This window comes from Anser cygnoides, chromosome 2, assembly GCF_040182565.1.
Source record: "Anser cygnoides isolate HZ-2024a breed goose chromosome 2, Taihu_goose_T2T_genome, whole genome shotgun sequence".
NCBI classification, from domain to species: domain Eukaryota; kingdom Metazoa; phylum Chordata; class Aves; order Anseriformes; family Anatidae; genus Anser; species Anser cygnoides.
Genome location: NC_089874.1, coordinates 109,456,386 through 109,469,875, shown reverse-complemented (window position 1 = coordinate 109,469,875; position 13,490 = coordinate 109,456,386). Strand labels below are relative to the sequence as shown.

Below are 13,490 nucleotides of genomic sequence, written 5' to 3'. Positions count from 1 at the left end.
TGTACAGTTGAATCACAGTAATTATGGGGATTGAATAGTAGAAATCAAAATGTTACTAATGCAGCTCTATAAGGAGAGAGAGGCCCTGGAAGTGAAAAGAAGTCATTGAAATATAAAGGGAAGTAATCACAGGAGTTTTGTGGCCAAATTTGGAAAAGCAGCATTTGCAGCAATATTCTGGATGGCTGTGAAAGGAGAGAGATTGAAATCACTAAGGCTTTTACTCAGGGCAGAGAAAAGAAAGTGATAGTTATTGAAATAAATAATAGGCTTAGGTGTCAGGGAAGTACAAGGGCAGAGGCTGCATTAAAGTGGGTTTTTGATGGAACACCAGATAGCAATTGTAAACTCTTTGTGAAGTGTGCTGAGAGATTAAAAGAAAAAGGATGATGAGGCAGTAAACAGGGACAGCAGGTGAGTTCAAGGGCACTACTTTGATTAAGATGGGAGAGTTTAAATCATGCCTGGGTTTGTAAAAAGGACAAACCGAAGAAAAATGAGGCAGTAAGAAGACTGAAGATGAGTAAAGATAGTGCAACGAGAGGGTATAAGAAATTGAAAAAGAGGGTGAAATTAACTCACGAGGAACACAATCAACAGTAGAAAACAAACATGAAATTTGAAACTTGAGTGTCTGCCACGGCAGGAATAGTGAACTGCAGATGGGTAAGGGCACATATGGTTTTGGGTCTGGTGCGCAGTTTCTGTCTCCTGTTTCACTGCGACGATCCTGAATCATCAACATGGTTGGTGCTGAGTGACCCAGGCTCTGGTGCAGCGACGCTGTCAGCACCCAGGTTTGGTGCTGGGTCCTGGAAAGGTGCAGGGGACACAGCTGTGGGAGGCTCCAGTGTTTTAAGCAGAATCCGCGCACCAGGATGCTCCTGTCAGCGGGGCAGCCATTTGTTTCTTCGTGGGTACCAAAGTGTGGAAACAGCTGGACCTAATAACCCACAGAGGTATCAGATTAGCCTGTCTGTTCCCAGCAAACTTAATTACTCCGAAAGCTTTGGATATAAGACAAATGTCATTCCTGTGCTTGTAATTATTATTCATAGAGCTGTGGAAGTAGCTCTGACAAGGTCTGCGTGTTTTGATTTGCATTAGGTAAAATAGACTCCTTCCCTGGGGACCCACTTTGATGCAATGGAAAGGCTGATATGACCTGGTGATAGCAGGAGCTATGCCAGCAGAAACATTAAATCCTGGAAGAACCATCCAAGGTGAACAGATCAGTGATTAAAGGACAAACAAAAAACAGCTTCTGGTCATCCAGGATGGGGACTAACTATGTAAAAGCAAAGAAAAGGAAAAAAAAATGAGTAATGTTATTGAAATACAGTATAACTGTTCTAATAAATACAATAATAGACAAGGATGACAGAAACTTATTTGTGCCTTAGGATACCTGACAGGGTGAGAAGCATTTGTTTTTAGATGAGATTCTAACACATTAGAGAGTCAGTGCCCTAAAAGTCTAAGCAAAGTAAAAATATCCCTTTAAACTGCATAATAATAACTGCATAATAATAATTTGACTAGAAGTCAGACTCTTCCTGGTAGAATTTTGCTGCCTCTAGGGAAGAAATGAAGATGTTGTCTCCTTTCATGCACACATTCATTGTGTTACTTTTTCTGTTGTTTTTATTAGGGTGTTTTTTTTTTTGTAACCTCAACCCCAAGAGGTTTAATGCATTTTAATTTCTTTTTAAGTAGGTCACTGGTTTCCCTTTTCTGCACTGCCCTCATTCTAAAACAACTTGTAGACTAAATCTTTACTTATTCTCTTTAGAATAAAATGAAAAAGCACTCCAGAAATTTCATATCTGCTTTAACAATTCTACTGTACTCCACTTTAACCTCACCCACTCAAAACCCACCAGGCTGTTCTCAAGTTCTTGCCTTTCCATCTGCTAGTCCTTCACAGATAAGGATTCAAGGAGGAAGGAATTCCAGAAAGATGAAAGCCGCATATTGCAGAAAAGAAATTTGTTCTTGAAGAGTATGGCAAGGCAAAGCAACTTGTTACTAAAGCTGTCACCATTTTGGTCATGCATGACCTTTGTGAAAAAAAAAAAAAATACTGACCATCAGGAGCTTACAAGAAAACAGACAAAAATCCATCCCATGATGTCCTTCCTGCTTTTATCTCCACTAAAAATTATAGCTCTCTTCCTCCAACCCCCCAGAGGACCTGCAGAACTTGGTAATAAAGCAACACGCAAAATGTCAAAAAAAAAAAAAAATTAGCCAGCATGAGGTAGGGAGAGACTGCAGTGAGGCAGTGACGAGAATTATAATACGTTGAGGTAGTAACTGTGAACGCAGGAGCTCATCTCTGCTTGCCTAAAAGGTAGAGAATGTGTTCATAAATTTTTAGGTTGGGATGCTAGAGGCTGCAACATCACCTGCATTTGGTCAGCACCCTGCTCCCAGCTCACGGATCCAGGGGCATGCCACAGTGACTGCTGCATTACCTGGAGCTTGGAAACAAGCAGAGCAACATTCAGGCTCCCATCTCTGCCAGAACAAGCTGCGAGGCTCACAGGCACTGTGGGAGGAAGACATAAATAAATAATAAATGAGCTGAATAATGAAAACTAGCTGCACCTAATTATAGTTCTAGCTGCCCTTTTGAATAAAGAAAGTTCAAAGCTGCTGCTCAAAGATGTTCGTCCCTTTTTTGAATGGTGTTTGAACTTCACAGATGATTAACATGAGAAAGTCATGAGATGCCAATGGAAGTCATGCCAGCTTTTCGCAGCCTTGCTGAAGAGAAAAGCAGTGTCTCTTAAAGCAATGTATTTATTTACATATCAAAACATTCTTAAGCTTAAATTAATATTTAACCTGAATACAGACGCAATGTGAGGTGTAAGATTAAATTGTGTAGACTATTTGGAGGGTGGTCTTCCTTACAGCTTTTGGTACCCGACTTCGGAGGCTGACCTAGGAAGGAAGCTCCTCACACTCTCTGTGTAGTCAGGAGAGATTCAGCTAACTGCAGGAGTGCAAGTTCCTAGCCTGGGCATGTAAGTGTCTAACACTGGGTGTGAACACATTCACCTCCTCATCCAAATTAAGCTATTAATAGCTTAATTGAGAAGAATTTGTTCCCAGTGCCCTTCCAATGCTGCAGCCCAGGAATCTCTCTCAGACTATGCTAAAAGCATGGCCCATGGACACCAGCTTATAAATCAGTGGACTTCTTGTGACTGACCAGTGGCCAGTATACATTTGCCTCACATTTTCCTATCTGTTAAATAAAGATAGTAATTCCTAATCACATTCTAAAAAAGGTCTTCATCTTTGGATAACAAAGTCTTAATTATGTATCAGCTAGGATTACTTCATTCCCAGGACAAATAACTGTATGGGCACATTTATGTGATTGTTACATATTTCTAAATAATGTGAGTAGTAGAAATAAAGAAACAAAGTTCAAATTAAGATTCTTTTTAAACTTTAAGTACATTTCCACTTTCATACAAAATATGAAATGTATTTCCACATGAAGGTAATATTTAAACTGCTACTGCCTATTGAAACATCTGCATTTGCAACCTGCAGAAAGCACAAAACTAACCAAGGGACATACAAGATTGCACAAAGCCTTTGTGCAAATAGTAAACACCATTAAAATATCTTGAATCATTCTTTATTCTATTCTATCAGTGGAAGAATGTTTCCAACTACACTGTGAGCTTGCTCATGGGACCCCAGTAACACTAAAACAACATCTGGGAACATCAGCAATGTGTGGGCATGTTGAATATAGCGCAGTGTCATAAAAAGTAGTCCACTGTAAAGATAAAACATATCATGTGTTGCTGCTAATCATATGAAATGCCATCTGTATACAGAACAGACTGAGAAAATAAGAAATGACAAGAAGCCCACTTTGAATTTAAGCACATATTTTATGACTTTTATATTTAAATATATCCCAAATTTTATGATATAAGATAAAGTAACTGGTTAAACCACATATCAATATTTCACTGATTGATGTCTCCACAGATAATGCAAAGCTTCCTCCTATTCCTTCAGTGGGTATAGTAAAAAGGATGCCCAGGTTACAAGCATTTTACTCACATCAGGTACACAATACTGCTTGAGCTGGTTTTCATCATCTTTCTCCACCATTTACTGGTACTGATACCACTTGCTCCACGGGAACTGTAGCAGAAAGATGCAAATTTAGCACTCAAGCCATGGAAGCAAAGTGATCTTGAACAAAAGAACTGAAATATATTTGCTGTACATAATGGGCCGTGAAAGCTCATATCTTAAAAAACAGTGAGCCAGGTCCTCAGATGAGGAAAATCACTTTAGTTCTTTCTCCTTGAGTGGAACTACACCACTTTCCACCAGCACAGGCCAGCTACCTGTGGCAGTGTTGTGTCCCTTCTTTAGAAGTGTCTTTTCAGATGCTGTAATACCTACCACACCTTCCAGGTTTCTCTGTTATAGTAAGGATTATTATCACCCCAGGCAGCCTCCCCCAATATTTCCTACTGTTCACTTCCAGTTTGGTTCATAATTGTCATTCAGTGCTGTGGCTGAGCAATTCCTTTGCCATTTGTTGTTGTTGTTGTTGTTTGTTTATTTGGCTTTTTTCTTTTTATGTTTCACATTCCTTCTCACTTTCTTTCCATTCTCAATCCTTCTGCAGCTGTTTCTGTGAAGAAAACTGTTTTACTGAGTCAGTTCCATGTAAAACCTCTACGCTATCCATACAATCATCTTTTGTTGGAAGAGCCCCTTCTAGGATGCTTATAATTACTCATTCTACTATTTAAAGTTCTGATGTGAGTGCATAGATGACCAGGCAGATCTGCTTTGCTTCAATTTTGCTTTCAGAAAAAGGTCTCAGATTGTATGTTACACTAATTCTGCTCTGTAGTGCACATAAATTATTGATGAATTAAATCTAACCTACCACAAGGATAGCTGAAACACTGCTGGACAAATAAACCAGGTTTTTGCACAGTGTCGCAATGTGAAGATTGCAGCTGAGAATGGTTTGTGTTCCAATGTGTGTAGCTCTCCACTATGGAACGTTACCTCCTCTGCTTGCCCCCTGTGTTTTCACACTTCATAAAATAGATCACTGTACTGGTCAAACACAAACATACCAGTGTGTAATGCTGAGGTTTCAGAAAGGTCTTAATAATCCTTTTTTTCTTTTCTTTCTTTTACACAGCTGACAGCAGAGCTGATTTTTCAGCATGGTAGGAAGTCTGTGATACCATTTGACGGTATTTATGTTCTCTCCAGATGACCTGTTTTCAGAAGAATCTCTTCAAATGACTTGCCAACATTAACAGTCCCTATACTGCAAATTGCTTATTATTAATATTACTTAATTTTAGAGCATGTATCACAAAATAATTAAAACGTAATATTTACAAAGAAGATTGGTTAATACTGCTTCTACTGCTATGTCTGGAAGTACTACTTTTGAATGTCAGAAAATTTACAGCGAAAGCCTGTACATGAATAATGGATGGAACCTTAATTAAAGCTGATTTGTTTATTTTTATATTTCAAGATGCAGAGTAGTGTGACAGTCATTAAATATCCCTAGTATGTTTCCATTTAAAACAAAAGCCTGAAGGCAATTATTTGGCGTAATGCATACTAATAAAGAAATTCAATGACACAGTAAATAATTATTTGATTGCAAGAATAATTCTCTAGCTTATATTTGCAGCAAATGATAGCATTCTCCATCTCTTCTGTAACTGTCCATGCAACTAGAGCTTGCAAGGCTGCTAGGGACAGTGTGTGAGGTGACAGAAAGGGACGGTGTGGCCATTTCTGACCAGTCCTTGCACACCTACCCTACTGGAGACACAGGCACGAGTACGCTATCTGCTGAATTTCCTGACCCTTATCGGAAGTGTCAACACAGGGAGTCTTGTTTCCCTTTATGCAGCTTCCCTTATTGGCAGGTCACGCTGCAAAAGGAGTCATCTAACTTAATTCGGGTCCATAAAAACCCTCTTACGTATCACTTACATCTGAGTAGTTATATGCATGTGCTCCGGGATGTAAGTTGTGGAGAGCTGGAGGTCGGCCTCTTCTCACAGGTAACTAGAGATAGGACTAGATGGGATGGCCTCAAGTTGCGCCAGGGGAGGTTTAGGTTGGAAATGATGAGACATTTCTTCTCAGAAAGAGCAGTCAGGCATTGGAATGGGTTGCCCAGGGAGGTGGTGGGGTCACTGTCCCTGGGGGTGTTCAAGGAAAGGTTGGACGCGGTGCTTGGGGACATGGTTTAGTGGGTGAAATTGGTGGTAGGGCGATGGTTGGACCAGATGATCTTGAAGGTCTTTTCCAACCTTAAAGATTTTGTGATTCTGTGATGCATCAGGTCCTGAGCAGACAGTGCTTTGGCACTTCACTTCAGTGCGTGCAGCAGGCCGGATGCACAAAGCCAACAGGCAAGTCTGCAGATCGCGGCAGATACTGGACTCCCATTCAAGGTCATGCTGTTTCCAATTTATTTTTTTTTAGTATTGCCATCTGATAAATAGACTGAGTTTAAATTACAAATACTTCTAAATGCTTTTGTTTCTTGTCTATTTACACATTCATGAAGTCCTACTGAAAAATGCATATTGGGTTAACTCATATAATTAACCAATTACTATGATTATATATTTTATATTTTATATTGTACAACTAAATGTTTATAAATTTATCTGAACAGGAACAGTCCCTGGGTCTAATTATCCAAGGCCTTTGCTATTCTTAGACTGTATGCCTAGGGCAGACTCTCAACAGGATATAAATTTTGGCTTAGCAACAGAATCTGCAGTCTATTCCTTAATATTGCTGCACCATTATACTTTCTCTCTTTTAGGCTGTCTTTTAGGTGTTTGAAGAATTACCTCAGGATAATAGATGACTACAAACACAGGGTTTATAAGTGACTATGTAATTAGTGAAAACAAATGAAAGAAAATATCAACTACTAGTACAGCACTTAAATTACAAATGCTGATAGTAGCTCTCGACATTGAGGAAATGAAGAATAAGGAGCAGGAAGACAACCACTGACTACAGTAAACCCAAATGCAAAAGGCAGTAATCTCACTAGACAGCTAGTACCACATCCTAGCTGATTTGTGCATATGAAAAGTATTCTGTTAAAAGAACATTAATTATATTAACAGTTGTCAAATGTATACATATATATGTATATGTCTGTACATATATATGCAATTAGCTGAAAGAGCAATAAACTAAGCACCTTAAACTGTTCAAATATGTACCATTTTGTTTAGTGTCTTTGGCTTTCTATGGAACTATCTGTTGAGGTGCACTGGGGCTCTGGTCTCACTTTGCCTACCTAAAGGTTTCTTTAGAGGAGCTCTCCAGGTCCAACCGCATAGGCAGAACCACTGCGGTTCTGTCTGCCCTGGCCAACCTTGTGACCCAGTGGGTCTTTTATCCATATAAATCCATAATGTAATCATTAAATGTATTTAATAAAATTCAGTTTGCTCTAGTGTAGTTCATCCCACCTTTTGAATGCTTATATGAAGTAAAAAAAGATCTTCCTACATGAATAAGGACATGAAAAACAAGTTAATTAACATTTTGGATGAAGGAAAAAAGCTGTAAAGAATGAATTGAGAGTACTTTGTACTCATAATGTTAGTTAGAGATCACCACAATTTCTGCAAATAATAAATTTATGTAAAATATATGTGGATCGATTTTCACTGGGCATACTGAGTGCCACAGTATGGGGGAGTGCAGGGGAGTTCCCTCCTCAGAGGGAAGGAGAATATGGTAAGAGACGCTGGAACATTGGCTGATGCTTGGCAAATCTGCAACACTGAGTCCTCATCCTTTCTTCTTAGTCATTATTTGAAAAACATAAATTTATTTTGGAGTGAAAAAGATGAATTTGCATTGCTCGCATGAGGATCTGAACAATACAGGGTCTTCACAACGATGGAACTGTGACCAACGTTTCTGTTGCACCCAAGGAAGAATCAATTGCTTACATTTTTTTCAGTTCCAGCAATTTGTACTGTATTATACCGTGAAACGAAAATGTTTATCGATGGCCGAGAAGACAATGAAATGCTTAGTCGTGATTTTTTCTGAGCAAGGGATGTCAAAACATAAATGCAAAACAGTCCTAACATCACATATCCTGATCAACCAAGCTGGGTAGAGAGATGAGGAGGAAAAAATAAAACACCCAAAAACGTCACCAGTTCCTGCACGTATCTCCAGTTTTATTATTTTATTATTATTTTATCTATGCTTGTTTTTGAAGGGATTTTTTTTCTTGAAACTTGTTTTCAAATGGATTTTTTTTTATTCACAGTGGCGCATGCCACAAAAGGTTGCAATTCACAGAGCATTCTCGTATAGATGTTGTGGTTCGCTTATTTGACACAGACTTTTCACATCCAAGCAGCCACGAATTCACAATTTACAGCAGAGACAGCCTGGACGGACAACACCCCCATTTTTCCTTTTATTTCTCCTTTTTTTTTTCCCCTCCCCCCTCAGGCCTGTGAGGGCCGGCTCCCTCTCCTCAGGCGGGGCGCGCGGCCGCGCGCATGCGCGGGGCGGTCCCGCTGAGGCAGCGCCGAGGGCGAGCGCAGGCCTCAAGGAGAGGGACGGGGGGGGAGGGGGCGCCGGGCCCGCCGCCGCCATGTTCCTCTGCGCTCCCCTGCGGGCCGCGGCCGCACGCTCGGTAAGGGGGCGGCGTGCTGGGGGGCGGCTCTGCGCCACACGGGGCTTTTGGGGAGCGGTGGGGCGGCCTGGCCCGTCCGGGGAGGCTCGGGGGTTGCCCGGGGAAGGGTATCGCCCCCTCACGGGGTCGTCCCCGCCGCCTTGTAGCGGCCGGCGGCTTGTTGTGGGGTCGTGGGGTGCTGTCCCGTGTGAGGGCTGGGGGCTGCGGGCAGGCTGCTGGCGCTGGTTTTCGATGCCGAGGCCAATTGCGCTGACTGAAATCCTCCAGGCCCGGAGGTTAGCCTGCCTCGGCCTGGAGCCCGGGGCCGGGCTCTGGAGAGCAGAGCGGTGTCCTTAAAGCAAAGGGTCAGAGCGCTTCCGCTGCAAGCAGGCTGCCCCTTAAAGTTGGGCACCCTTAAAGTTGGACACCCGAGGCTGACAGGGCTGTCCCTTCACGGTCAGAACTATACGTAGGTGTGCTAAACTTGCCTAGGATTTAGTAGGGTTTATGCCATTGTCTGCAGGATTTCTGCTGTGTTCCTGTGCCCTGCTTGCGCTTTGAGTCTTTTTCCTGTATTTTGAGTCTTTTGCCTGAATTTTACGTGTTGTCACATTCACCGAGAGGCTGGCATGCCGGTTGCTGTTCGCTTGAGGTGCTTCGTGTCAGTTTATAGAGGTAAAAAGCTGAGGGCGGCCTGCAGGAGGTGGCAGGCAGGGCAAGGAGTTATTCCTGTGTCCCAGAGGTCATTTGGGCTTCTGATATGGAGCAGCAGGAAAAACCCATTGCTTTCCTGGCTGCTGCTCTCAGGTGAGCCAGAAGCAGGGAGGGAGGAAATACTGCTAGGTAACATCCCTCACACACCACACTAAACCCAGTGCGTCTGGGCAGGGCTTTGTCTGGCAGGGAGAGGCTGCAGTTATCAAACAGCAGGTGAAACTGCGTGATCTGCGGAAGAGGCTGAGCTGTTTACGCTGCTTTTACAGAAGAGCAGGGCCTGTAGTTGCCTGGTAGCTAGGTTTCGATCCCAGCTCTGACCCCATGCCTCTATTTTTTGCTTGTTTGATGCTGACCCACTTGAGATCCAACAAATTTTATACAGTAACACGAACAGCTACAGAGGGCTGTTTTTTTTAACCTTTCTCCTACTTTAAGAACTCTCAAAATTGGTCTAAAATTCAATATAAAAATAATCTAATATTGATACAAGATGAAATTTGTTACAAAATGTTTGCTTGTGACAAGGTAATATCATAAGATGACTTTAATAATACTGGCCAGAATCTAGCATTCTAGATCTATTTTAGCATGACTGGTCTAGCGAGAGACTATAGAAAATAGCTGAAAACAGCTTGCATGCAGATCTGTGTTCTCTTGGTATTTCAGGTGCTTCATTTCTTGTTGTTTTGTCATGCTGTTCAGTTAGCTGAAAGCTGAAGGAACACCTAAATGAGAAGAACCTCAGTAGAAATGGTACCCTTGGCAAACTTTGGGAAGCGCGTATGATATAAAGTAACACACTGAAGAATTCTTGGTGAAATATTTGATATTTGAATAATTTGTACTCAAGGCATTTTTAAGCTGTGGTAGGACATTACCAGTCTGAAGTTCAATCCTTTAACTCCCCTTAACATACCTTGACCATTCTGGACAGTGTAGCTGCGCTTTCCTAATAGTATGCTAGAGCTCCTTGTATTTTTCTCGACATGATTTATATTTAGTGATGACAAAAGAATTAATGGTTTACAATTAGAAAAGAAATCAAGCTCATTCTGAAAGCAGTTATACAAATTATAGACTATTAATATATAATTATTATAGACTATTTTGTTTGTAGATAAGACAAATCCGCTACTTGCATAGAACACCAGCATGCAATTCCAGTGGAGGAGCCTTATTTGTGGTAAGTAATTTACCCTGCTGAAAAAGGGATGTGTAACAAGAGTTTGGCATGTGATTTTTGAAATCTGCCTGAAGTTTTTGTTGTGCAGGATTTTGCTATAGAAGCCTAGTGGAAACTTTTTTACTAGAGTTGCAATAAAAGTATCAAAAGGCTTTATTTTGGTATCACTTATTTCTTTATGTAATGAAAACTCCTGTAATGGTGGTATTAGCATTTGTGTGTGATTACAGGTGAGATTTTGTTTAAACTTATTTCGTTACAAAACAGTTCTCGTTTCCTTTTCTTACTGTAGTGAATTTAACTTGTAATTGAAGCTTGTGACACTTTCTGTGGGCCCAGTTTCTTGGCTTCTTCAATTTGCCACAGAATTAACCATAGGTGCGGGTCTAGCCCTGTTTGCTAGCAGTTGAAAAATGCAGTTCTGGTTCATGCGCCGTGACGTACAGTAAGTTGAGTAGCAATTCATGATTGAGGCCGTCAGGCATTATTGTAATACCTATAAACGGCAATAGTGATTGCATAAGTAAAAAAGCACTCAATATTTAAACACCTAAAGCAGGTGTGCTGTCTGTCTGTCTACCTGTGAAGAGAACCCGACGCATTTCCGAGACGTGTCTTCTGTCCCATTCTGCTCCACTCAGTGCTTTATCTAGACTTCAGTCCAACAGCTGAATAATTTGGCATTTTCCCACCATTTGGTGGAAATCAGTACTTTACTAGAGAATTGACCATTTTGTTGGAAGCAGGTGCTCAGCGTTTTTTGGACGGGCTTTTTTTTTTTTTTGCCTTTTTGCAGCTGCAGCTGTCTCCACAGCTTTCCTGTTGGATGAAGCTAATGGGATTATAGTACATGCTTCGTGTAGTTTTCCAGCAACCTGAACAGGCACTGGTGATTTATGGAGTGAGAGCTGATACTCAAGGAATACAGGAAACATGAGTGTAGGCTGACGAGTTGGGAAACTTCAAGAGTAGTTTGAGATCGGTGAAGACAGGCAAAAGGTGTCTTTGACACGCTTATGGATGGCAGCGTCAGGTAGATGAAGCTAGATAGCTTTGTAAATTCTCCAGGCGTTTTGCAGGAATTATGTTACTGTTTAAATGGTTTGCTGGAGTGAGGAGAATGAAAATAGCAAAAGGGAGCTAGAAAAGAAAAGCTGTGAGCTTTAGTTAGCTTCTTGTGATTTTTAGCTGTTTTATTGAATAGCATCGTTAAGTCCTTTTATTTCCCAACAGAACTTTTGCTAGAAGAGCATAGGAAATTGTCTGTGGGGTGTTTTTTTGTTTGTTTTGATAATGGAGTATTTGTTCTTTTATAAAGTTTTTATTGTTCATACTTGCATGTAGGGTATTTAGGGATATTTTAGAGATGAGATGCTGGAAATAACAGCTGTTCTAGACACAGAGAGGGGTTTTAATAATGCAATAAAATAAAGTTATTTGCAAAAGAAATCGAGATCAAGTACAAACATAAGTAGTGCAAGTAACAGTGGAAGGCAAAATAGCAGCCTGAAATAAAACAGGCATGCAGATTTGAGAAGGAAAAGTTAAGTTATGGAAATACTTACCATGAATCATGGATTATCAGTGCAGCTATGACCTACAGCAGATCTGTAAGGGAAAGAAATTAAAACTTGCAGGGTATTTCCAATCACTTCTTTTTTCCTTCAGCAGCCTCTTTTTAAGAACTTTCATTGATTTTGGTAGAAAACCCTCTCCAACAATACATACGATGAGTGAAATCCTTTCTTTGGAAGGGTCAGTCTAAAATAGAGGCAACTCTGTTCGTGAAAGCTGTTTTATCTTCTAGACAGTACAAACAACACATTCATACTTGCTAAAAGATCAGGGTGTTCAGAGCAAATCAGTTACCATTCTGTAATTCCTGTTATTACAGGGAAAGTCATCCTAGGTGGAAAAGTACGTATTGATTGTAGAGGTGGAGAAGTAGGTATTGATCGTAGGTTTTTTTTAGGCTTGGAACTGGGAAAGGGATATTCCTGCCCTCAAACTGACAGTGGTAGTAGTACTGGCTGTTCCAGCGTATAGATGGGATAAGCAAAGGGAATCTCTCACTAGGACACCAGCTGTAATTAGGAGTTGTGTTTGACCTTTCGGTATTTCTGTGTTAAAATTTCAAAACCCAGGAAGAGCCGTGAATCATACACATTTTAAGTTATGCACTGACAACAGTCTTTCACAACGTTAGTGACTTGCCATGTTAGATCTTTCATGAAATCCTTCACTACTTTGTAAGAAGGTGGCACAGAATGGCTTGGGTTGGAAGGGACCTTAAAAATCACCTGGTTCCAGCCTCCCTGCCGTGGGCAGGGACACCTCCCACCAGAGCAGGGTGCTCAAAGCCTCATCCAGCCTGGCCTTAAAAGGTAGCGTGGAAACTGTAAAATCATCCTAGGTTGTTTGAGAGGATGATTAAAGTGAAAGTCAGCGGAGTAGGTTTCTTCGTCCTAAATATGCTTCCTTAAAAGCTTTAATTATTGGTTGTGGATGACTTTTAGCTCCCTTGAGTATAGCTTGAATTTTTCTGCACTCTTTCGATTTAATTTGAAACGTTCTCAGTTTGAAAATAGCAAAAAGCTTGGACTCAAACTCAGCTCTGAGTATGTCATAATGAGCTACTTTGAGATAACTGAAAGTCTTGCACAGCAGTCTTTTCCAAGGAATAAGGGCTTTTATCAGATCTAAAATTTTATTACAGTAAAAATCACTTTCTTCAAGACTTCCAGATTTGTATTTTCTGAAAATAAAAATTAGAACTAATTTCAATGTGATGTTTTCCAAGAAGACCACGTTAGAAATGTTATGATAAAATACCTTATTTTGGTAATAGGAATTTGGAAATTCTGCTTATTCTGTGCTGATTCA

General features: G+C 40.7%; 1 protein-coding gene across 2 annotated transcripts in view; it reads left to right on the top strand.

The window, feature by feature from the left end:
* Window positions 1-8,573: 8,573 nt before the first annotated feature.
* NDUFV2 (NADH:ubiquinone oxidoreductase core subunit V2) overlaps window positions 8,574-13,490 on the top strand; it is a 38,944-nt gene continuing 34,027 nt past the window's right edge. Inside the window, exons 1-2 of one of the 2 annotated variants that reach the window (XM_048077115.2) lie at window positions 8,574-8,728; window positions 10,542-10,607. In XM_048077115.2, the coding sequence (XP_047933072.1) occupies window positions 8,687-8,728; window positions 10,542-10,607 (108 nt within the window). In that variant the 5' untranslated portion in view covers window positions 8,574-8,686. Of the gene's footprint in view, window positions 8,729-10,138; window positions 10,178-10,541; window positions 10,608-13,490 lie in introns of those variants that run through there. The other variant, XM_066992769.1, reaches the window with a different exon arrangement.